Here is a 26,286-nt window from a genome sequence, read left to right as displayed (position 1 = left end):
GATCCTGAAAGTGTAAAAAAGGAAACCAAGATCAATACCAAAAAAAACGTGAAGTGTCAATATCCATGTTGATGCTATTAGTGCAATGCAAATCAATGTGTTACTACATCAATGCTTGTGAACATTCTAGTTTACCTTCAGCTTTTACAGCACATTAAGTCACAGTACATTCTCCTCTGGCTAGATCCACAGGGTACAGTACAGGATGGGTCTGACCATTTCTGAAGGGTCATGTAGGTCAGTGCCCTGTGCATCTCTGTGGTCTAAACATACTCAAACTATCCAAAAGCTTGACCCCTATTTCTTCTTCATGCTTTGTCAGCAGAGGAGATGTAGTTTTTAAAAAGTGCTTTGTTGTGGCTGACACTTGCCTATCTCATCTAGATCTGTGTGAGAGGCCTAATGATTAACCAAAGGCCATTTTCGTGTGCAGGAAAGGCGCGGGTGAAGTTCCAATGATCAACACGTTGCTTTGACACTTCAGGAAAGGAATAGGGAGAACGTACAGGAGCACAAACCCCTCAGGACAGTGACCTGGTAAAGTCCAGCATATTCCATCTAGTGATAAAATAGATAGACAGACTTTGTATTAATCCTTATAAAAAGTCATGTATGACACTCTAGCTAGCTACATCACTTAGAAAGGTGACAGGTCACATTAGAATACTTAAAATGCATCAGCTACTGTGTCATACTGCAGCTTTGATCCCGTCACTACTGGCTGAGAGACCTGTATGCCCTGAGACTCATCAGCGTCTCTCAGATTCCTGCAGTGCGTAAAGACCCACAACTTTTGATAGGATTTCATGTTGCCTTTGAACTCTTGAGTCACTTGTGTCAGTCAGAGTCCATTTCAGCTGATAAACCGAGTGTATGTGTGTACGTGTGAGAGCTAGTGTGTTGAGTCTCGTGAGTGCAGAGGAACTCTCAGTGAACAGTTAGCTTTCCTGGAAGGCAGCTCAGGGAAAATGGATGAAATCTGAGGTATGTCAGACTTGGTAGCGTAAGCTTACAGAAGGTGATGCTTATATGTTTGTGTCTTGCGGTCGTGCTGTTGGCTTCTGCAGAGGAAGGGTGTGCACACAGGGCAGACTATGCCAGTGGCTGGGATATGGCACTACAGAAGACAGAAGTGATAAACTGCTTTCGCTGGCCATTTCTCCGCAGCTCCGAAGCCTGCTTTTATCTAAATTGGTTCGGATGGCGGAGCAGTGCTGATGTTAAGGAGGAGAGTTCCCTCAGTGGACTGCTTGTCTTGTAGTCTTTGGGGATATTAGACACTTCTCTGACTTAGGAATGCTTCTCAGAGAAGTATAGATACGTAGACTCTCCGGTGGTTATTACTTTCTTTTTCAGTTGGTTGAAAGATTTCTCATTACACATGGTCAGAACTGCAAAGGCTCGTATGTGGGATCACACTTAAGTTCCTTACTGTCTTAATTACATAGCTTACATATTACTTTGCATAGTAGATTCTGGATAGTAATCGTAAGATATATAACTGAATAATAAGCCTGATGTTTACCCTTTAGGAGTCTTAGATGTTTGCAAGAACAAAAGCATGTAATTTGATATGAATTATTTTTCAATGCAGAATTGGAAGCACAATCGGAAGTGTGCATGTCAGATTATTTCCATAAGCAACTCATCGAAAGATGTGGAAGTGGAAGCATGGGTGCTAAATTTTCACTTAATACCACATATATTTAAGTAGAAAAGAATATGTATTGTTATGATTTAAAATTGAAGAAAAGTTACTGCTGTGCATGTAATTTTGTTTGTTGAAAGAAATACAAATCCTTTAAAAAAATAAAAAAATTTGGCATGTTTTGGATATTTTTGATCAAAACAAACAGAAAAAGTCAAAAGTGCAGACTTGAACCTGTCAAAACAGAATGTAAATCGAATATAAATACAATGCATTGCAAATTTGCCACGTAATTAAATATATAATTAATAATAATTATAAGGGGAAAAAAGTAAGAACTCTTGACTTCAAGTGGTTAAATTAAGCCTGTTGTTCCTCTGATTGTCCCTAATCGTTCCACAATGCCTTCTTCTATCTAAGCATTCTGCCTCTGTCCCCTGGAGGAGAGGGATGATATTTCCCCATTCCTGGATTTGTGCTAACATAATGTTCCCTTATGAACTGAGTCACCACTTGTGATGTAACATTAAGTTTAACCAGCGATAACAAGCACTAACACAGGCTGACAGGGCACGTCATGGGGTGCCATGCACCTGCATTCCAGTTCAGTGTTGGACGTGCAGTTTGTGAGCATGCGTGTTTGTAAAAAAGATTATGTGTTTGTGGACAGGCCTTCCAGCAAGCAAGCTAGTGACTAGATCTGCGTCATATGCTGTGAACACTGTAAATCTTCTTAACCTACTTTGGGTTGGAAGAGAGAAATTTGCAGCAAATTAGTTAAGCAGCGGATTATAAATATAAGTGAAATCTGGCATAATGTTTGAACACCAAGAATACATAGCTAGCTCTAACATAGTTAGCTCAATTACATTGTTTGCTGTTTGTTTCCAAGACGAGATGTTTAGTAAGGCATGCATTTTATTATGAGCATGTTTTGTTTATTTTTCATGCATGACCCAAAAACCATACTATTATGTGAAGAGTGTGTAGGAACAGATTCACAGTTGCTATGGAGATTGTCATAAATTGTGCAGGAATAACAGAAGTGGCCCCCTTCTGCCAAAACAACCAGGCTTATGATTTTTTTTAGCTCTTTGTAGTAGATGCTCCATTTTGGTAAATACATCAGGGATTTTTTAGAGGATGTGAGTTTTTCCTTGTAGCTGATTGTATGCAACTCAAGCATAAGAACAAAAACTGCAGTTTTACACAAGACAGCAACGTGTATGAGCATGACAATCATAGCATAAGACACAGTGCTAGTAAATAAAACACTGCACCTCAAACCAGCAGAATATAGCAAGTAGAACTGAAGAACTGGCACACATGACAAGAACAAAACATTAAGCAGTGAAACAGAAGACGTAGCACCGTAAACAATAGCAGACTGCAAACATGTTGACTTATTTCACACTATTAAACACAAATGAGGACTTGCTACAGGCAGCGTTAAAGTTTCAGATGCCCCAGAACTTTCGCCGTGGGCTTGTTTCCATTCCTGTGCGCTCCATGGGACGCACTGGACCTCTCCCTCGTTAAGGAGGACTATTGTTCTTTCCACTCGCCACTTCAAGGACCTTTGGGTGTGATGTGAATATCAATTGATCCTTTTAGTAGTGCCCCTGAAAAGCTGTTTAAGCATTTAAACGCTGTGCTTGAGCTCGACATCACAACTTGTGGCTTATCATATCAGAGTGTGCTATTTAGAGAATAAGTTATCATATCATTTAGGTTATAAACGTACTAGCTGAGTTATTACTGTTATTTGATCACACACAGATTTACAAGTGACTATGATATTATGTTAACTGATTACGTATTAGCTCATTTTCAGTAAAAATTTGTTATTTTCACCAAATTCCAAGATACTGTAGCTTAGACAAACCTAATTCTTACATTCTGATTAGTTTAAGTGGGTTTATTTGGTTGCAGTCCTCATTTTCATTTGTTTTTTGAGCTTGTGTTTCTGTTTATCAGTCCCTGTGTGTGTCATGTCAGTGATAAGAAACCTCAGAGCAGCCATTGAACATTGAGCCATCTCACTACATAATATTTTTCATTGCAAAGTTTCAGAGCACTTAAGAAATTGTAGTGTTCATAACTTAACTTTTCTGGCGTAGCTGAGCTCCTTCCAGTAGAGAATGACAAATAGCTTATCTGCTTGTTGAGAGTGGATTTGGATAGCTGAACTATTCCTGGCTCTGGACAGATTCTCTCATGTCTATAGAAACATTTATACTCCTATTAGTGCCATCACCATGGATACAATAACCTGTTCTCATTTATGTGTTCCCAAAGACAGTGCTTAAGATGGCAGACATGTTTAAGCATTGAGCAAGTTTTGTCTGTTTACTGAAACGAGCAAGTTTGGAGGCCAGACAGGGAGTATTTAATCAGTGTTGTTGGCCATAAACACTAAATGGCCTTTAGCAGCCCTAAGCTGTCTTGTTCTCTTTTTTGTCTTCTACAACTCCCTTTTCAAAAAATTGGGACGCAGTGCAAAATGATAATAAAAGCAAAATGTAATGATGTTCAAATCATTTTAACCCTTTACCTAATGGAAAATAGTACCAAGACAATATACCAAATGTTGAAACTGAGAAATGTTATTGTTTTTTTATTTATTTTTATTTTTTGAAAATATATGCCCATTTTGAATTTAGTGCCAGCAGAACATTTGAAAAAGGTTGGAAACAGTGGCAACAAAAGACAGGTGAAGTTATGTAATGCAAAAAAAAAATGATGAAACATCTCACAACTAATTAGGATAGTTGGCAACAAGTCAGTAACATGACTGGGTATAAAAGAGCATCCCAAAGAGGCTGAGTCTTTGAGAAGTGAAGATGGGGAGGGGTTCGTCTCTGTGTGAAAGACTGGGTGTATGGCCTGTATGCAGTCTATACCTGTCACCCATTGAAAACATCTGGCGATTTATGAAACGAAAATTACAACAAAAGAGACCCCAAACTGTTGAGCAGCTGAAATATATGTCTAGTAAGAGTGGGAAACCTTTTACTTTCAAAACTACAGAACTACTGACACTTTGACTGAGGCAGCAAGAAAGTGACTGAGTTGTATTTTATATGTTCAAGGGAGACACAGGTGCTACACAGCTACCGCACAGGTCACATTGTGCTATTTCCTTTTTGTTTTTTATTCATCTATTCTTACTGACCGCTTTTGAGGTCTTTCTACATTATAGGTTCACAATATAGGAATACTATTACAGACTGAACCACATTCCAGTTCCGGAGCACAGGACCAGTGTTGATATTATTTGGCTGGTGGACCATTCTTTGCTCAGAAGTGCTAGAGAACAGCTTAAATTCGGCATCAACAGATGGGTTACAGTCTCTAACTGTACATCAGCATAGTGGAGCTGCAAGGAACCGATTTTTCACTGATTGCCCAGTGAGTGTGGAGGAGTCATCTGGACATTTTTGCAGATGATTTGTGCACATTACTCTGGAAATGTCTTAGGCCACTTGAGAAAATTATATTTAAAGTTACTGATCTAGGAAGCAAATGTTTATTTACTTGTGAAAATACTACCATCGGAATGAATACAAATAAAAGTTAGTACAGTAAAACTTTATATTTATCAGTGTGTAAGCTGAAAGTCAGCCTAAATTTAAAATGGACCTTTTTAATCTTGTTATTTCATGTCCCTGGTCATAATAAACAGGATTCATAATAATTATTATTTTTTTTTTTTACTTTTTATTTTAATTTTTTATTTATGCTTTAATTATGCCACTTGTGCACAAGCAGGCAGCAAAAATAACATTAACTGATATCATGCTTTGTCTTGTCATATTATCATGATATTACGTTAGAATAAGACACTCTGGAGTCTCTGCCCATGCCGTGCCATGCTAATAGCCAAGTGTAGGCTCAAGCCCCCCCATAGCGTTCTTTTGAATGATGGATCACCATTTGGTTCTCTGGAATGATGGAGCACTATCCAAAAACCTTGGGGCTGGGTTGAAGTGGAGTTTGTGGTCCATATCATCCAACACCTATACCTCACCTCACTAATGCTCTTGTGGCTAAATGCAGACAATTTCTCAGAGCGATGCTCAAATGTCCAGTGTAAAGCCTTCCTAGAAGAGCAGAGGCTGTTACTGCAACAAAGTGGGAAAAAACTCCCTATTAATGTCTTTTTCTGAAGAAATGTTGATGAGCATGTGTCTACAAACCTGAAACAGACCTGCATTCTTCTGACCGCCTTACAATAACTTTTTTTTTTTTGAGAACAAGAAATTGTTGTTACATTTTATTGTATTGTTGTTTATTTGCATTTGTTTCAATGTTATGTTACAAGCAAAACACTTACTGCCCAGACAGTAGTTGTATAATCTTGTTGTCCTCCATCTTCAGGCTATGTGCAGTGGCTGATTTCTGATATGGCCAAGCGGGCCAGGCAGGCCCATACTTCGCTGCTGCAGCGCTGTGTCCACCCCCAGGCCCTGCAGTCCACCCTGATTGTCTGATCCTCTCTTGGGCTTCCCACTCACTGGGCCTCCTGGCTTCACTTGTGGCCCACCATGGGAGGATGCCTCTCCAAACCCAAACCAGGTGATACATACACACGCACACACACATGAACGCACTCCACCATACACCCCCACTCACACCCTTAAATCCTGTAATAATTGGCACTTGTTTCTCCATCTATATATAGGTCAGTCCAACCTGCCCCCTGACTGCCTTTGTGGCATGGCTTTCTTTTGGTGCAACAGGAATTTTAATGCTCTCAGTTGCTCTCTGTGTTCACAGGGATTAGACAGTGAAATATGAGTGTTGAGCATATTTGAATGTTTCACAATGTATCGCTGTTTTCTTTCTTACATCCCAAAGACAAAGTGGTGCTGAGGGGCAGAAATATGACTTCATCTGTCAATGGACCCACTTGTTGGATTGTGAGTGGGTGCAGACTTTTGAAAGGCAGTGAGATTTGACTAGATTGAGCCTACATTGTGAGACTGTGGGCTTTTGATCCTGTTAAACCCAGAAAAACAAGAAAAACAAAAACTTACTTAGAAAAAGATACTCATTAGATTATGATATTCTGGGCCAGATTCCCAGATGTAGATTAAACCTAAGCCTAGACTAAAAGGGATTTTTATGGTGAAACACCAGTAGCAATGTACTGTAGTCCACAACTGTGCTTAATCCATGTCCATGATGCTGCTATGTTGTAATTTTACATCATATATTGTGGCCTGTGATAAACTGACCAATAAATTGCACTGCCGAAGGAAGCCAGACTGCATCATCTACTTTAAGAAATTGCACAAGGAAGGAAAGAGGGGAGAAAGGGAGGGATAAAGAGACTGACTGTGTGTCAGACACCGAGAGGGAGGGAGGGAGAGAGTGAGTAAGAGAGTAAGGATGAAGTGAAAGTGAACAAAAGTGAGCTTTTACTCTGTTGTAGTGGCTTTGCTGCTCAAAGGGACACACATTAGAAATGAAATCAACAATGTACAGCTTTTTGAAGCCAACACATTGCTTGATAAATGTAGATTTCTCATGTCAAATAAATCTCATTCACAAGCATGCATAACCTCTCCTAGAACTGATTATAAGTCTGAGTTGGAGAGAGTGGATGAGAACCTAACGTGGGGTAAACATCTAACATGGATATTTTATGTAGTTAAACAGATTGAAGTAGAATGTGCTTTTAGTCATCTTGTATTCCCCTAGCAATGTCATCTACAAATTCTTACAAAATCTGGACAGATATTTGTCAAGATTCACCCTGAAGACTTTTTTCATTGTGTTTTTTGATTAATGAGTTGTGTGCGTAGTCATAGAATTCACTCCTGTATAACCAGACTCTTATGTAGCACTATTTTGACATGTAAACAATACAGCATGTGAACTAGCCAGACTAAAGCACAGCCTCCATGCTGAAGAGTTGGTTTTAATACAGGGCTACTAAACCTCCTATGGTAAACGATGAGAGAAGTCCATGCCAGACATGCCAATTTAAAATAGAAATTTTTTTTGGAAGTTGAAATGCTTGGATTCTTCAAAAATAGTATAGATGTCATGTAAATAAAATACATTTACATGACATCTATAGAGCATTTTTTTGTGCTGATACTTACTGTTCTACCCTGTTTTCGCTAATCATATTAATTTATCTATTTATTTGGTTGGAAACCTCATCTGGATAACTGCATTTAATTGACTGTGATTTGCATCGATTTAATTCTGAGTTAACTTTTGAGTTAACTCTGTCTATGGTTTAAGTTTTCAGTTGTAGCAGAAACTTGTAGGTTTCTTGTATGTAAATATGTTAATCTTGATCAGATATTTCTTAAATTATGAAGCAAAAACCAAAAGTGTTAGGTTGTGCCTCGCTGTCTCCTACATAAGGTATTGAAAGTGAGTGTTGCACCATGCTTTTGACCCAAACTACAGACTAACAGTTCCTCATGCTGTACAGAAGACTCAGCTCTCACTTTCAATCTCCTTCTTTTTGGTGCAGTGTCACTAATAATAAAGCATCTGGAGCGCACCGTGCGGCTGCCTGCTTTCTTTCTTCTCCACCATTGGCCTTGGTCGTCTCTTATGATTTTCCATTGATTTTAATTAAGCTTCGCTCAGCAGGTGAGAATTCTCTCTGAGATTAAAGCATAAGACCTGGGTTCTCAGCACATTTTTCCAGCCAGAGAGAGAAAGCAGGTTCCATGCTTGCTGTGGCGAAACTACATTACACAACCACATCAACATCGTTTTGCAATTTAAAATCAAAAGTATTAATTCCATATGTTCCACATGTGAGAAAAGAGGAATTATTTGTCGTCACTTGTGTTTGATTCAGTTTTGTATGTTGATTGTGACCTTTAACTGCTGACCTTTGCAGTTGAGGTCAAAGTTGAGCTCACTTTGCTGGAGAAGGAGAAGGAAGCAGACCTGATGTCTCCGAATGGAAAGGCCAGTCCTTTCTCTGAGTGCCGTCCCAACGGCTCTTTGGGACACTGCTCAGACGAAGACTCGACCACTATGCGGCCTTCTCACAAACACAGAGACTACATAGAAGCCACGGTGTGCCATGTCAAAGACCTTGAGAACGGACAGTAAGCCAATCTGTTTATGTCTGACTTATACTACAGGCTAAAAGTTTGGAATCAGTGTTTTCAAAAATATCAAACCAATCTGGTTGCAGTTGTGCACTAAAGTTTGAATATCCCCAGTCAAATTACATGTTTACAGAGAACAATCTTAAATGTCAACATTTTCAGCAAATTTTAGTGCATAATTTCTATTTATTTACATATAAAATATTGGAAAGGAGAATTAAAAATCGGAAAAAACTGACCACATTTTAACATTTTTTTTTCCATAATTTTTAAAATCAGTAAATAAACAGTAATTATCTGTTAAAATGTGCAGAAATGTGTTCTCTGTAGAGGATGTGTGAACTTATTTACACTTAGAAAATCAACAAAAAACATATAATCTGATCAAGGGTGTTTTTTAAACAAAACTACTAATAAAAAAACAACATCAGACAGATGTTTATATATTTAATATTGTTAATACTTAATAAAGTTAATATTTAATAACTTTTATTGTACTCTGGATGAGCAAAATGTTTAGATGATGCTCAGATGCTGTGCTAAACTGTCTGCATTTTATTAACGTTAACGTTTGTAACACTATATATATATATATATATATATATATATATATATATATATATATATATCCTGTGTAATGTATTTGCATGTTCTTAGCAAATCATCTATGTCAAGAGTGTGAGGAAATTTGTTTGACTTAAGCTCTGTTATAATACCATGCGATATTTCGGCATCTGAAATTATTTACATTTCTGTTGTTCCCTTTCTGCAGTGAGGCAAGCATATTAATCTTGACTGATTCTTTTTGCGTCTTCTCTGCCAGGATGCGTGAGGTGGATTTGGGGGCAGGCAGAGCTCTGCTCATTAAGGAACATGGAGAATTCTCTGCCATTGGGCACAAATGTCCACACTATGGGGCACCACTGGTTAAGGGTGAGACACATCCTCCACAGTATGTTTCTACTGAATTCATCATGAGAGTTTGTCCAGTCTAGCTGCGTCAGTAAAGCTTAACTTGCAAATGCAGCGACTGTTCTGTGTTTCTTTTCAAAAAGACCATTTTAATGTGTCCATTACACATCACTCATCATTTTTATCACATTATGCACCAGCCTGTGAATATTCACAGAAGGATTATGAGGCACTGTACTTTGAAATGAGCTATTATAATAATTAAAATACTGATTTATTTAAATGGCATTCCTTTCTCAAGATCACAACAAAAATCAATCAAAAAGACAGAACACGCCAGAACAGAACAAAAGACAGAAGTTACAACAGGCATTAAGATAATACAAGTAAACAAGCAAACTGACATTTAACAAAAAAGACAGCTTTAGACTACAGGTCATAGGACACAAATCAGTAAAACAAGAAATAAAATGTGAAAGTTTGGCAAACTTACAGTAGTATTGCTTAATGTGCCCTGCCAGTTTGGATGAAACAGTAAATAAACGTTTCAAACAAACAAATAAATATTAGGAGTATGGTTACTTTCATGATCCCTTGGGCTGTAAATATGTTTTAGAGTGTTGTGAATTAAATGGGCATTGTCTTCTCTGCAGGAGTCCTATCTAAAGGTCATGTTCGATGTCCGTGGCATGGAGCCTGTTTTAATATTGCAACTGGAGACATCGAAGATTTTCCTGGACTGGACAGTCTTCCCACCTTTCAGGTAAAACTTTCAGGTGCCAACTTTACTTAGTCTTATGCTGTTCTGGTGACATTCTTATGCCCTTGTATAGTAAACACTATAGAAAATGGACTGAAACTGAATGGAAGTATACGTTCTTCTAGTGTTGTATTGACATTTGAGTCTTGTGCATAATGTGGGTATGTCAGTATGCTTGTGTGGTTTTCGCAAATTATTCTTATGCCTTGTAAAGTGAACACTGTCTTATAGACACTTTGCATCAAGTATCTCATTAGTGGATGCAGAAGGGTGTTTTCTCATTTTCAAATATTAAGCACTAAAACCCAGCCACTAAAATGATTCAGCCACTGGGAGCAAATAGAGGCTAATGGCTTTAACTGTAGTAGTCATATAGGTTGAGAGAAGGGGAGATTGACCTGGCCAGAAGGTTAATGAGAAGACAAGAGAAAACACTGTTATATGATAGTGTGACAAACTGTTGACATTTAGCCTTGTCTTTGTTACAGGTCAGAGTTGAAAAGGACAAGGTGATCATACGGGCAAACAAGCAGGTAAAAAAGGTTTGCGGAGAAGGTGTGTGTTTGTATGTGTTTGCAGCTAGGGTGTAAAGAGTGTAAAGTTAGCAAACACTGTAAGATCTGCTGGCTTAGCTGTTTATGAATGTTTACAAATATATTAATATTCTTTCAGGCTCTCCAGACACAGAGGAAGACAAAGGTCATGGCAAAGTGCTCAGCTGTCATCAACTCCAGTACAAGCTTTAGCCATGTTCTCATCATTGGATCAGGTTAGAACCTTCTAGACACAGTCAGGCAAGAGCAACATTTCGGCCCCAGTTACTCCATATAAGTATTTTAATTGCTTTGGAGTATTCTGACATCTGTATTTGGAGAATGTGTTCAAAGATTTGAGTGGAGACCAGCAGGTAATTGGTAAAACTTACTTCAGTTTCAGTCAAAATTTATTCTTAAGTTCTCAACATGTGCATTTGACCAACGCACACTCAGACTGCAGTTCATACGTCGAGTTGAAAACTATGCACAGGTAGTTAAACTGTGCACATTCTCTAGTCAAATTCAAAGTTTTGATAAATCACCGTTTAAAAGTTACTTGCAGCAAATGTATTATCTAGTATAACTATATCTTAGTGCGAATTTGGCACTGTAGATTACTGAATACTTTTGGACTGGTTAGAAAATTTGGTAATACGGTCCGGGACAGTCCTTAATTATTATTATTATTATTATGAAGTTCCATCAAGTCATTTCAGACTGCTGGTGACCATATGGATAGTGTTTCTCCAGAATATCCTGTCTTCTGCTTGGGCCTTCCAACTTCTGAGTGGCTGGTTCATGATTCCTCCGATTGTTCCCATCCATCTTGTTGCTGGTTGTCCTCTTTCTCTTTTACCTTCAGCTCTTCCAAACATAATGTTCTTTTCCAGTAATTTGGGTCTTCTCAGAATATGTCCAAAGTAAGATTCTTTTGGGTCATCTGGGCTTTTGATTACCATATTGATTACCATAGTTACGTAGATGACACACAGATATACCTGGTTCTTTCACCAGATGATTACAGCCCAGTAGACTCACTGTGTTAATGTGTGAAGCATAAATAATTGGATGAAGAAAATATTTCTTCAATTAAATAAAGATGAAACAGAGATTGTTGTTTTGGCAGCAAAGAGAAGAGACTTTGTATTAGTGAACACCTTGATTCCCAGGCTCTAAAAACCAAAGACCAAATTCAAAATCTTGGTGTTCTAAAAGATTCCAATCTCACTTTCACCAGCCATACCAAAGCAATCACCAAAACAACCGTCTATCATCCTGAAAATATAGTCAAGAGTCAAAGCTTTGTTGTCCCAAAAGGCTGAGAGAAGCTCATTCTTGCCTTTATCTCCAGCTGGTCGGCTCATGTAATGGTGTCTTAACTGGACTCCCAAAAAAGAGCATTAAACAGCTACAGCTTATTCAGAATGCTGCTGCAAGAGTTTTAGCCAGGACCAAGAGATCAGAGCACCTTACTCAAGTTACTCAAAATCTTTACACTGGCTTCTCATAAAGAATAGATTTTGAAGTGCTGCTACTAGTCTATAAATCACTGAATTATTTAGGCCCAGACTACATCTCGGATATGTTTAAAGAATATGAACCAAGTAGGTCTTTTAGATCAATGGGTTCAAGTCAGGTAGTAGAGTCTAGAGTCTAAACTAAACATGGTGAAGCAACAGTGCACATATCTTTTTTGTTGCTTGGTTTGTATCACGGTATATTTTTACTTGACTCTGAAATCCAACAATCCAATCCTTAACCATTCATAGAAATGACAATATTCTAAATCACTTTTGGGCCAGACCGAAATGAGTTTGCTGTAGTGTTGCATTTCCCACTCTTTTGCATGCTCTCTCTCAGGTCCTGCTGCTTTGGTGTGTGCTGAGACGTTAAGGCAGGAAGGCTTCACTGACCGCATTGTGATGTGCACCATGGAAAAGCACCTTCCATATGACAGGCCTAAACTGAGTAAGGTTTGTACAGTCCACAGAGCAGGCTAACGGCAGTGCAACAGAGGCTATCTGTATTTTTTCCATGCCTCTGTTTACGCTGCAGTGGATTATGTGTTGTTTAGACTTGATGAGCTTTTGACTATTCTTATTTGTTTAAAACAATCCTGACACCCCAACTAATTAGTGATTCCCCACAGAAAAGCATTGCCAATAAAACATGATGCTCACCATGCATTGTTGGAATGCTGTTTGTGATCCAGAACTAATCACCCCACATCAGTACCTGACTTTTGTGGTTAAATGCAATCAAATCATCACAGCAATGTTCCCTTGACGTTGAATGCAATTAAATCGTCACAGTAATGTTCCAACAGCTACTACTGTATAAACCCTTCTCAGAAGAGGCTGTTATAAGCTCCCTATTAATACCCTTGATTTTAGAAGAAATGCTAAATGAGCAGTTGTCTACAGCCTTTTGGACATATGGTGTATTAACTGTTTGTTCCTTTCTGACTACAGTTAATTGCCCTTGTTGTAATGCTTAGTCTTTTTTTTCTAGTCTTTAGAAAGCACAGCTGAGCAACTTCAACTGCGATCAGTGGAGTTCTTCCAGAGCCATGATATAGAGCTCTTGCTGGAAAAAGAGGTGAGTGTGGCACTAAGGCATGCCCATGGTGGACTTTTTCAAGGCTTCATACCTACAAAACATGCATGCTTTTTCAGCCCATAATCACACGCTCATCATCGTCTTTAGAAGTATACTTAGACTCACTCACCACCTTAAAGTTCAACTCGGCCAACTCATAGCCCATTTATCTCTAATCAGTTTCTGACCAGAGGGCCGCTATCGAACCAGATGTTGTTTTGATAGTAGACAACTCTCAGCACAGCATTGACAGTCACTTGTTAATGGCATGGTTGCAGTTTTGAATGAATGGCTTTTGTGATGATGCCAAAACCACCTCATTCAGAATTTCAACCACGACTACTTTTTGAATGAACCAAGCTATCAGAACAGAGATCATTTACTTATATCAGTCTTAAAGACAAAAATAACCTGCCAGAAACTGTTTAGTTCTAAGGGATTAAGAGGAGTTGGATTTTTAGTTACACCACACAAATATTATAAATCAACCTCAGAGAAAGAAGTTCAAGAAAATGTAGCATGTGGATCTTCTAAAGCACAGCAGTAACCCTTAAGTCCTTGCTGGCTTATTGTGTACGTGTTTTGTCCGTCACAGGCTGTGTCTGTTGATGTAAAGACGAAGACGGTGACGTTTCAGGACGGCTATAAGATGGAGTACAGGAAACTCCTCATTGCAACGGGAAGCAAGTAGGGACAGAACACTTCATATATGACTGTAGCAACAGCTGTGTTAACTGTTTTCATTCCTGCCATGTGCAAGATCATCTGAAATAATCAAAGTAGGGGCTGTATCTGCCAAAGATTGAATCTGATATGAGAAGCATAATAAAGTCTCACTAATAACAACCTAAGTTGTTAAAATAATCTATGAAGATCAAATTAATGATTGTAGATGTCGAAAAACTTTATGGGCAAAATAACTGACACAGAGACAGAGCTGATGGGAACAGAAAGTGCTGTGATTCATCAGAACTAACTCGCTTAGCCAGCTGTCATTCTCCTCCACTGATGATGCTGAGAACATCTTGGTTTCTTAATGTTAATTGTTCTTTATTCAGTAAATGTATTAAACTGAAGTACAAATGGTGGCACAGTAGCGATTACAGTAAGAAGGGCCTGGCTTCGATTTCCTGTCTGTGTGGGTTTCCTCTGGGTGCTCCGGTTTCCTCCCACAGTCCAAAGACATGCAGTCAGGCCGATTGGTGATATAAATTGCTCCTAGGTGTGAATGTGTATGCCTGTGTGTCTGCCCTGTGATGGCCTGGCAACCTGTCCAGGGTGTTTCCTGCCTTCCGCCCAGTGAGTGCCTGGCATAGGCTCCAGCATTCCCCACAACCCAGGAGGATAAGCGGGTTAGATGATAGATGGGTGGATGAAGTACATATTTTTGAGCACCCTCCTGTTACAGGGTTCTTATGTATGCATGAATGAATAGTCTGTTTATAGCAACACTTTGGGTGAGAATCCAACTTTTAAATTAATTTTCATTTAGTCATCATTTGAGTTTTAATTGAAAAATGAATAATAATTTCCTCTACATTCAGCCATTTAAATGAAAACCTTAATAGGGGCTTTTTCTGACAATGACTAACCAAATGGCCTTTTCAGTTGTATAGCTGGGCAAACTCATTTAAAGTAGAACCAGAATCTGACTGATGTTCTTTGTCAGTCTGTAATACATAAGTTAGGGACAAATGAGGTGACGCCTCGATGTCTTAGTGTTTTATCTGGTGTTATCTGAGACAGATCATTTATTTGGAATAGGTGGATCGACAGTATGTAGCAACACTGCTGCAAACTTATCTTTTTTTTTTTATTTCAAACTATTTTAAAGGAAATTATATGTAGATACACTCAAATTTTGTAGACACCGACTCATCTAACATTTCTTCTGGAATTAAAGTTTTAATAGGGTGTTTTTCCCCCGTACTGCTGTTACAGCTTCTGCTGATCCTGAAGGTATTAGATGGTGCTCCAGAGAATGCAGTTTCAGTGCTCCACAGCCCTGTGCTGGGGGGCTTTATACCCCTCTAACTTGCGATTGGCATTGGGCATTGTGACCTTAGGCATCACACTCTATTGGTCAATGCTTTTCTATGCCGATTATACAATCTCTGTGTGTGTGTGCAGTTGAACACCTGTGTCAGTAATGAGTGCAGCTTAAAGTAGCTGAATTCACTAATTAGAAGGACTGTCCTGATACATTTGGAGATGTGTATATAGTGTATATAATTTGTAGAAAATTCAGTATTAATTGTGGAATCATGTTTATGAAGGGTAGAATGCTGGTAATGGCTAAAGCAAGTTGGTAAACACTTAAAATGACATTACAGTGACTGCTGAATTTATGGGTTCTCTCTTTCTCTCTCTCTCTCTCTCTCTCTCTCATTCTGTCTCCCCCTTGAAGATCCAAAAGCATAAACTACAAAGGCAAAGACATTAGCAACGTGTTTCACTTGAGAACTCCTGAGGATGCTAACAGCATAGCCAGACTGGCCAGCAGCAAGAATGCTGTCATTGTGGGTACCTCATTTATTGGTAAGGGACATGACAAATACATTAATATTAAAGTTTTATTATCAAAAGAATGAACTGTAATAAATTGGTAATACCTCTGAAGTCTTAATGTTATTACCATAGTATGTAAAGTCCAGATGTGTAATCATCAGATGACCTGTGTTCAGGCATGGAGGTTGCAGCAGCTCTGACAGATAAAGCTCACTCTGTCTCTGTGATCGGAATTGAGGCTGTTCCTTTCCGTAAAGCTCTGGGGGAGAAAGTAGGAAAAGCCCTGATGAAGGTAAGAGTCGATCAGTTTGCATGCTTCTGTGTTTCTGCTTATTAGCACTGTATTTAAGGCTGTAACGTTTTTAATACAATATTGGAAAATTGAAAGTTCAAACCCAGTGTATTGAAATGTAGCACTCAAAATATGTGAAAAAAACAGGGGCTTCCAAGCTGGAGTTTAAAAATATGAGTAAAAATACAGAGAAAATGGGACTAACAACCGTGGCAGGACCTGTTAGACCACCAAAACTGTTACAACGATGAGAGAGAGGAGAAAATCAAGCTCCACTCTTGAACTATTTTGTTGTTGAATTATCTGTGTAATTTTCTGTTAAATATGTTTTATTTTATTTTTTTTCAAGAAGCTGAAAAATTAATAACGTACTTAAAGGCCATATTGGCTGGAAATTAAATAAATGAAGGATGGACTTTTGACAGCACTCTTGATGAGTTGCAAAGTTGTGCAAAGAAAAGACTGATGGGCCAGTTGATGTTTCACATTCACATATCGATCATTTGTCTGAAACCAGACATTAGCACAAGAATCTTTAATACTCAGCACGCAGTGCTTGTGGTCTGAGGCAGATTTGTCAGGCTGGACTCACCCTCACAGAGTCTGACTGAAAGTGTCTGCATCAGCATTTGAGACCCGTCTACCATGCTGGAAGAAGCACTGTTTCAGAAGACAAATTACAGGTCTTTGGAATATGGACATCCTTCAGAGTCCTTCCTGTGAATAAGACTAGGGATGTAGAATATGCATAACACAACGAAACTGGATGAGAAAGAGGCAAAGCTTGACTATGAACGTTGTAGGATTGGGGGCAATCAATATTGCTATACTGATAATTAAACAATTACTGATACTGTCAGCAAAGCGAATATCTGTCTAGGAAAATAAAGTGTGTGCATTTTTATTTCTTTTTTTTTATTTTGTGCATGGTAGTTCAGATTCCCTTTGAGTAACGTGAATGTGCTCTGGTGTGGCAGCTGTTTGAAATGAACAGGGTGAAGTTCTACATGCTGAATGAAGTGTCGGAGATGCGAGGGCATCATGGACAGGTATCCAGAAAGTGAGAGAAACACGGGCTCAGGCTGATGAGCCATAAGCTCTCTCTTCCTCTATCTTTTGTTCCTTTCGTATCATGTTTTCCCTCCCTTTTACTCATTTGCTCAATTTGACTCTATTTTTCTTTCTTCTTTCTTTCTCATGATGTATCTGTTTGTGTCAGAGACTGTGTAAATGAGCTATTTTAGTGTGACAATGTCTGACACCTCTTGAACTCTTGCACTGCTTAGCTGTAGGAACAACTTGTGGTCCTGTGTAATTGTGGCAGCAACGGACATCCTTCACATGTCTAATTACAGTTGGATCCTTAGTAGTGGAGAGCTTTTTTTTTAAAAAAAGCTTTTTTTTCTGATCTAAAACCTATTTATTATTATTATCATATACTATTAAAATATTAATAATAGGTAAGGTAAATTAGGTAGTAACTATAGCAGATTATGCTGCCCCATTGAACATATCTGCCTTGTTTTGCCTTTTCAGCTAAAAGAAGTGGTTCTGAAAAGTGGCAAGGTCTTAAGAGCAGATGTCTGTGTTATTGGCATAGGTGAGAGAGAATGATCATTATTTTTTCCAGTCTTAAACCAGCATAATGGCACTCGAAGCAATTATATTACGATAATCACATCAAGTCGTGCTGAAATAATTTCTGCTGATTGATGCCGCATGTATCTTTAGGTTCAAGTCCCGCCACAGCGTTTCTCAAGCAGAGTGGAGTGCACATGGACTCCAAGGGCTTCATCACTGTCAACAAGGTATAGAACCTTCATCATAAGTTATTTATGCACTGATACATCTGCTGTACTCTCTCATATGTCAGCTCAGAGAACTGTATTGCTCAGACACTGAATAAATCAAGAAAAGCTCATTTGAAGTATAGCTGTCTTCACCTGCCTAATGCTGTATGTGTTAATGTGTAACTACTCTTCGCTTCTTTATAGATGTAAACGTCAACATCTTCCTATTTCGTTTTCTTAATCAGATGATGCAGACGAATGTGGATGGAGTCTTTGCTGGTGGTGATGTTGTAACTTTTCCACTGTCTTTACGAGGCAATAAGAAGGTGAACATCCCCCACTGGCAGATGGCACACGTCCATGGTAAGCACTGCAGAAAACCAGCATATGAATGAATTGCCAACACGTTCAGACTTTCTTTTATTCATTGTAGCTCCTTTATTGTGACATCCCTGTTACACTGCATATTTTTATTATTCCCGTAATGACATGGCATTATACTACTATATTAAGGCCATGGTTTAATTTAAATTGACTTTCACTGAGACATTTTTAATGTAGGGAGGGTTGCTGCTCTTGGCATGATGGGGAAGACTTCAGAGGTTAGAACGGTGCCTTACTTCTGGACTGCTATGTTTGGAAAAAGCATACGCTATGCAGGTAAATAAGACAGGTAAAATGCAACATCTACAGAGTCAAAATATGACCATTCTGTTATACTATTTTAATTAAACATTCCTAATGTTCTGCTAAGGTTATGGAGATGGCTTTGATGATGTCGTCATCCAGGGAGACCTGGATGAGTTAAAATTTGTGGCATTCTACACAAAGTGAGTATATTACCACAATGTACTGTCCTACTGTTGTCCTTTTTTGACAATATACATCAACTCATTGGTGCTGATGAATTTATTCAAAATACGCCCATTTATCTGGGCAGACCTGAGAAATTTCCACAAGCATCAAACATGACTAAGTGACTATGCTTATTTTTAGTGTTTGGAATCACTTTCACAAATCATGTTTAAATGAGTTCATATAAATTTGGAAGATTTGTTTTATAGAGCTCACATACAAATGTACAATGTGTATTGATATGAAGTAAATAAATGGAACTTGCATTTTGTTTTCTGTGACCAACTTTTACCCCCCTAGAAGTGAGGAGGTGATAGCTGTGGCCAGTATGAATTATGACCCCATTGTGTCTCGGGTCGCAGAAGTCTTTGGTTCTGGAAAGACGATTAAGAAGCGTGATGTGGAGTAAGTACATTTCTCCATCTAAACTCTGGTCCTTACACATAAAAACACACCACCACAATGAACATGATATGCAGGTAGTGAAGTGTGGACAGTCTCTAGACCCTTTTCTGCATGACCAGGTTAAAGGGGATTTTTTTTTAAATATTTGCATAATTAAGTCATGGTGTAAACTAATTGATTTGATGTGAAAAGCACCAATCTAGAGGCACTGAGTCAGTATTATATGCATGGTGGTAATAGGAACTAGATGTCTGAAGTGTCTAAGGCCTTTCAAAGCTCTGGTTCCTTTCTCCACCCAATGTAAAGAAATCTGATTTTGGGACTTTTTTTACATTGCACCATTTCATATCAAACTACTGTGAATAACTTTGTTTACATCTCACCAACTGAATTTTGGATTGTTAAAACTTTGTGGAATTATAGCTTTTAAACTTGTGTGCAGACAGTTCACTGTTTTTCAGTGGCAGGTTTTTATTGCTGTTATTGCCTTTTTCAATTACTGCAACTTTTAATGGCCAACTTTAAGTATGTACTGTAAATTAGAAATTACCCTGCTTTCAGTAACATATGTCCCGTTTTAAATTGTGCTTTCAAAGGATGTTCACCCATGGCAAGTACGGATGCATTTGTGTTTTACAGTACTGTATGCAGGCAGTCTTAAAACATTTTGACAAGTTTATACGATGCTGAATTTGAGGGTCTTTTTGGGTTTTTGTTTTTTTTTTTTTCCGCAGGACAGGAGATATGTCGTGGTTGATAGACAAAGGCTCACAATGAGAATGCTCAGGACTCTGAGCTGACTTTGAAGAAGTCTCTGAGGAGACTTTGAGCTGAAAGCTTTTCCTCTAAGGCCTTCTCATTAAACCCAATGGAACTCTTTATAAGAAACAGCTAGACACTCTGAGTGTTGGAGTACCAGCTGGTGAACTGGGACATTGCATGGGGGACGAGTACCTGAAGACTGACCTGGATGGGTTTATCTGACCCTAAAACTATGCTCACATGGCATGCACCTGCTTAAAGCACTCCAGGGATCTTCCAACCAGGGCTCTGCGTGGAGCTGTAAATACATCTGCTCTCAGTGCTAGCTCGAGAAATGAGCCATAGATGATTTTTAATGTTCTCCAACACTGGAGATGCTGTATGTCGGGATGGTTGGCATCTTTTTTTTTTTCTTCTCCAGTGAAATGCTGATGCAATGTCAAGCTCTGGCCTTCTCTGCTTGTGCACGAAGCATCTACCTGTACACAATGTTTATAAAGGGGCTGTTAAGGGGAAATATGGTTAATTTTGTTTTGTACATGCAACTTTGTATATAGCTGTTACCTGAAATCCCATTGTAAACCATTACACAATGGTTTTGTTTCTACTAAACCTGTGCACAGTTTATAACACTACTGATTAGTTTGGCTATGCTAACTATGGTGTTTAGGAAGATCAAGCATCTGACCTTTGTACAGACATGCAGTTTCAGTGTTTTTAAGCCCCACATTGACATTGTCTTGTTTAGGAATCATCGTGAGAAATCATGTGGAATCTGTAGACACACAATCAAATGATAATTGACATAATGTGAGGTCATGTTATGATGTGATGGACGCCAGGTTTCAATCTACTGAACATATTTATTTTAAAAACATATGCAGATTTTAGATGTCAGGACTTTTTCACAGACTGATTGAAGCCTGGCCTGTCAACACAGCAGACTAGTAGAAATCATCAGTGATATTAAATCTGTAGACACTCAGACCACAGTATTAGTTTGAATGCCCTTTTTCCGCAGTAAAGAAGCATGTCTCCTGGCATCAGGCCCTTAATGCTGACTAACAGCTCTTTACAACGTAAATACAACGTACCTCTTTCGGTAACCTTGGTTGCCTTGCTAGTTAATTGCACAAAGTAATATATATTTAAAGCTATACCTCTATATTAATGCTAGTAAGATAAAACTATAGGCTTGAATTTTCTTGATATCTTGAAATGATTGACTGAATGGTTGATTGACTGATTGATTGACTGATGATTCACTGTATTTTTAGATAGTATGAAATAATTCAGAATGCTGATTTGGTTAGTTTTGACCTCCTGAAGCTCCTTTTTGTTACTAACTCAGGGATAGGAGGTTCGCATCCTGCTTATATGGGGGTTTGTCCTGGTAAAAAAAAAAAATAAACTTGTTGCTTTTATATTCTACCATGTCTTCACTGTGTTTATTCATTCTCTCAGTCGATGTTTAACATGCTCACATACACAGAAGAAACAATTACTTTAAAATAAAATCATGCTAACTTGATTAACACAAAGGCATAACCGAATATTGTGTAACTGAGCCAACTTGAAGAAGACAGAATAATTTTAAAATGATCCACTATTAACAGCAGGTACAATACAAAGGAGTCACAATGCTGGAGCACAGTTTCACCAGTCAGGTACAGAAGACGTTTGACCAAAGATGAGACTGGTGGTTAAATAAATCAAGTACAAAACTATTAGAAAAGTTGGAGAATAAAGCACTTCTATAGAGATATAATAAATTATTATAAAAGGTGAGGATTTGAAAATGACATACACTGAGAAAAAATCTTCATGGAATAAGAACCATAACTGTTATCAAAATAGATGTATTGCAAAAAGCCCTAAATTATGGTTTTTGCATTGACAAAGTATTACTATGCATTTACATTAGTAATGAACTATGAAACTATGGGTCACATAGAGCAAAACACTCAATGGTACGTGGTCATGCTCACAGATCCCTTACACTTTTAAGTGTTTTATCTGCTCAAACACATCAATTATAACTTCATGAAGGTTGTGAAAGTGGTCTGATGAGTTGATTTAGTTGTGCTGGAGTTTATAAAACACAAGAAAGTCAGATGGACTGGAAAACAACGACAGACAAGTTAAAAAAAAAAATCACAACATGGTATACAATATACAGGATACAAGGCTCAATACTATAAGCACATAGCACAAATCTATGATTTTAAAATTGGAGCTCCATTTTTTGAGATTTTGTCCACTGGACATTTTTTTACAAATAACATCTTGGGGTTTTGTGTCCAATCTAAACAAAGTATAAATATTGCCTCAGTAGTTTGTTACACACTACATTGCTGGCTTTAATATAAAAGTAGAAGAGTTTGAGGAATTCAATCATTGCAGTGATCAATTATCAGCAAAACTGATTTAACCTCATTGAAATCACAGCTTAATACAGAAGAGCACACAAACAGATGCATTTACAATTTCGAAAAAAGACAGTAGCAAATCTGACTCACAAAAAAGGCAGTTTCATTTGATCTGAAGCCACATTCAATCATTTTTACCTTTTCTAAGATCGATAAAGCATCTGAGCTTACATTGATGTGATGGTAACTAGATTTTCAGCAACGCTTCTCAAGCAGCTTATGCAACTTTTTACTATAATAAACCCCAGATACCCCAATAACTATATTTACTATAATAAACCCCAGATACAAGATAAAAATTCACAGAATGTAGCTTTAAGAAGTCTTTGAGCCAGTGCAGCTTATTAACATGTAAACAATACTAAGTGAATTAAATATTTGAAGTAATAGTATAGGCTGGTTTTAAAGATCACAGTGAGGTCATATTTGTGTGTCACATTTTTCATACATGTTCATTCACACTGAACAAATAAAAAGGCACTGGGTATTATTATTATTATTATTGTTATGTGGAGTACATAGAACTGACTCCTATGTGATGTGAGAAACACATAGCACATAACGGTCATACCATCTGACTTAAAGATGTGCTTATTTTGCTACTATAAAATGCCCACTGATCTGAAGTCTTCCATGCTGCTTTGTGCTTGGTTTAGAACTCGTATTCCGCTGCACACTGCTGGAGGTATTCTTCATACAGCTTCTTCTGTTTGCAAAAGACATGTACAAATAGCGACTATTAAACAAAATGGTAGAAATAAAAAAGAAAGATCATGCAAATGTAATAGACATGTAATAACAATAGTAAGGAATGACTGTTATGCCTGCACAGAGTAGCCTACAGATTGCTAATTGTTATCGTGATATTAGTTTATGCAATACTGATGTAACACTGCACCTCTAAAACAACCACGGTCAGTCATGTCACGTCATTGTTTCCCCCGTATATTTTTAATATATTGCACTGCAATATGTAGCAATATAACCCCTATACTAGTATTTCGTCCATATCATGCAGGCCCAATGCAAAGTCACAGAATTGATCACCTCAACACTACCATTCAAGTTTGAAATCACTGACAGTATTAACAGTTGTTGTTATTTTATATACAATAACTTAAAAATTGTGGATTCAAATAATACAAGCTATTTGGCAAAAGGTATATGTAAATGTTTTATTTAAGAATTCTGGAAGTCTGGAACAATAACTTAATAATACACCGATCAGCCATAACATTATGACCACCTCCTTGTTTCTACACTCATTGTCCATTTTATCAGCTCCACTTACTGCATAGGTGCACTTTGTAGTTCTACAATTACAGACTGTAGTCCATCTGTTTCTCTGCATACTTTGTTAGCCCCCTTTTACCCTGTTCTTCAGTGGTCAGGACCCCCATGGACCCTCACAGAGCAGGTACTATTTGGGTGGTGGATCATTCTCAGCACTGTAGTAACACTGATGCGGTGGTGGTGTGTTAGTGTGTGTTGCGCTGGTCTGAGTGGATCAGACAAAGCAGTGCTGGGCGACCCCGTCATGTTACACATTTTATTGATTTTCTGAGTGGTAATAAGTTAACATATCCTCTGTGGAGACTTCTGTGCATCTGAATGCACAATAACGGTTTATATGCTGAATCTAACATATTAGGAAAAAACATAAAATGTGGCCTGTGCAAAGTTTTTGGCACATTTTATTTTAGGTTTTATTTTATTCCAATATGATAAATAAACAGAAATTGTGCACAAAAATCTGCAGAAAAATGTCATATTTAAGTTTGTTCCCTGTAGAGGATTTGTTGACTTTCAGTTAAATCAACAAAATGTGTTCAAACCTTTGCCTATGACTGCGTACTGCAATTATTTATACAAATGGACCTATTTTTGTCAGGTTATCTGTCATTTGATGACATACAATGAATTCTGTCTATTAATTTTTTTATGATTAAATTCTTGACGTTCTTAGAATCATCCACAGCTCCATTCGTCGCTCTGGACACGTCTAACATTTCCTTCTTTTTATTTACAGCTTCAGAGTGTCTTACTAGTTATTTGAAACCTCTGAAGCTGTACAGGACTAACATGTTAGAGTAATTTTATAAACTAGCTATTTTGAACAGCTATGAACAATAAAGTATTCACTGATGAACAGCCGCTGCTCGCAACCAAGTCTTACCTTTTTGGCTTTGATGACATCCTGAACGTACTCACTGCACTCCATCAGATTCTTCTTCTCTTTCTTTGTGAGAGTCTTACAGCCTTGGCTGAGGGAGGGGTCAAACACACAGACATGTCAATCAAATGCTGAAACAGCTGAAGGCTGAAGGCTGAGACACAAAACACCTTTTCTGCTCTGCAGATTCGGTCCTGAATGCAGGCTGACAGTAAGAGCAACGGCTCAGCAACAACCAGCACCAACAGCACACAGAAATAAGAGCCAGTCAAAAGCTGATCCAGTCAACGTGTGCTAAAAAACCTTCAACAGTGATATTAAGAAACTGAAGATCAAGTCACACTCAGTTAGGTTTCATTACACTGATTAAAAGCACATAAAAAGCTATGAATAATACACGTCAGCCATAAAGAGGGGCTTCACATTTATGACACAAAAGCAAGCACAGTGATACGTAAACTTAACATTACAGCGCCATCTTGTGTCTGTAAATCACGAGCACCGGCATTGTGACTTCACTTACCGTGCAAAATACCTGGCGAGGAAAAAGAAAAAGTAGCACATCGCTCCAAACACAATGATCGAAACTAACTGTCCATCTTCAGGAATCCATTCCCACAGATACATCACTACTCCCTAAAAAAGAGGACACAAACATCCACATCCATCAGAGCGCATTCCTGAAAAAGGTTAGATTTCAATTTAAGAGTGAGTTCCTTATAAACACTTTATTAATGCAGATGATTGCAAAGGCATGTTGTAATTACATATGAATTATTTCTCATATCTCACTGAAACAAACACAGAAATTCTGTTAAAAATGCAAATTTTACACTGTCAGTCCAGATGTGTTTGTAAGTATAAGAGAAGATATTTTATCATTAATTAAATTTGATTAAAAAAAGTTACTGTGTGTACAGTCCGGTTTTGCAAAAAGAAAATATACAATATATTTTTGCTAGGGGTCCACAATGGCAATTGGCCAAGATGTGAATCTGCCAAGCTCGGAAACCTCCAGACATGTGATTGGCAGTCGGCCCACTTATTATTTCAGTTTTAGACGACTGAGTTGCACTTTTTGATGTAAATAATGAGACATAGGTAAGTGCACTCATGCTGTATTCAAATGCTGCTGCTACACCTATAATAAAATGTCACAGCATAATTATGCCTGACTTTGTGCTGAACAGCCAGCTGCCTCCTACTTTTCTTGTAGCACTTTATTTTACGTCCTGGTTCTGAAATGGGAACCTTACGAATTTAAAGGTCCTCAGCTTATTCTGAAACGGACAACTTAAGAACTTAATTGCCAGTTTGGCCAGTTAAAGAACAACTAATGTTACTCCAGGTGCAGCTTTGCAAATAGAAAGTACTGTAAATGTAACAGTGTGCTTCATGTGTTCACTTGGCCCACACAGTGTGAGCTTTGGGTTTAAAAGAAAAGGATAGTAAAAATTTGCTGCAAAAAAAGCCAATTTAGCTGTAAAAATCTGAATCGGTCATAAAAAATGAATGATGTGTGCTTCT

General features: G+C 38.0%; 2 protein-coding genes across 4 annotated transcripts in view; one reads left to right on the top strand and one right to left on the bottom strand.

Moving 5' to 3' along the window:
* Positions 1–440: 440 nt before the first annotated feature.
* On the top strand, positions 441–21,788 carry LOC118827191 (apoptosis-inducing factor 3). 3 transcript variants are annotated; one of them, XM_036598459.1, is made up of 20 exons: positions 441–537; positions 6,029–6,226; positions 8,523–8,736; positions 9,563–9,672; positions 10,305–10,414; positions 10,900–10,944; positions 11,084–11,180; positions 12,808–12,920; positions 13,459–13,545; positions 14,141–14,232; positions 15,953–16,083; positions 16,230–16,345; positions 17,323–17,394; positions 17,882–17,945; positions 18,077–18,153; positions 18,381–18,498; positions 18,697–18,795; positions 18,890–18,965; positions 19,291–19,395; positions 20,130–21,788. In XM_036598459.1, the coding sequence occupies exons 2-20, from the start codon at positions 6,196–6,198 to the stop codon at positions 20,170–20,172; spliced, it is 1,800 nt and encodes a 599-aa protein (XP_036454352.1). In that variant the 5' UTR covers positions 441–537; positions 6,029–6,195; the 3' UTR covers positions 20,173–21,788. The 3 variants fall into 3 exon arrangements, with proteins under 3 accessions (XP_036454352.1, XP_036454351.1, XP_036454353.1); XM_036598458.1 differs by lacking the exon at positions 441–537 and adding an exon at positions 872–984; XM_036598460.1 differs by lacking the exons at positions 441–537; positions 17,323–17,394 and adding an exon at positions 872–984.
* The window catches only part of si:dkey-98f17.5 (uncharacterized protein LOC569123 homolog), a 29,262-nt gene continuing 24,562 nt past the window's right edge, over positions 21,587–26,286 (bottom strand). Inside the window, exons 10-12 of the mRNA XM_036598461.1 lie at positions 25,283–25,395; positions 24,763–24,850; positions 21,587–23,292 (exon numbers count right to left, since the gene is read on the bottom strand). Of these exons, the coding sequence (XP_036454354.1) occupies positions 23,239–23,292; positions 24,763–24,850; positions 25,283–25,395 (255 nt within the window). The 3' untranslated portion in view covers positions 21,587–23,238. The remainder of the gene's footprint in view (positions 23,293–24,762; positions 24,851–25,282; positions 25,396–26,286) is intronic.

This window comes from Colossoma macropomum, unplaced genomic scaffold, assembly GCF_904425465.1.
Source record: "Colossoma macropomum unplaced genomic scaffold, Colossoma_macropomum, whole genome shotgun sequence".
NCBI classification, from domain to species: domain Eukaryota; kingdom Metazoa; phylum Chordata; class Actinopteri; order Characiformes; family Serrasalmidae; genus Colossoma; species Colossoma macropomum.
The sequence above is the reverse complement of the archived record's forward strand: the minus strand, read 5'-3'. Positions and strand labels throughout refer to the sequence as shown.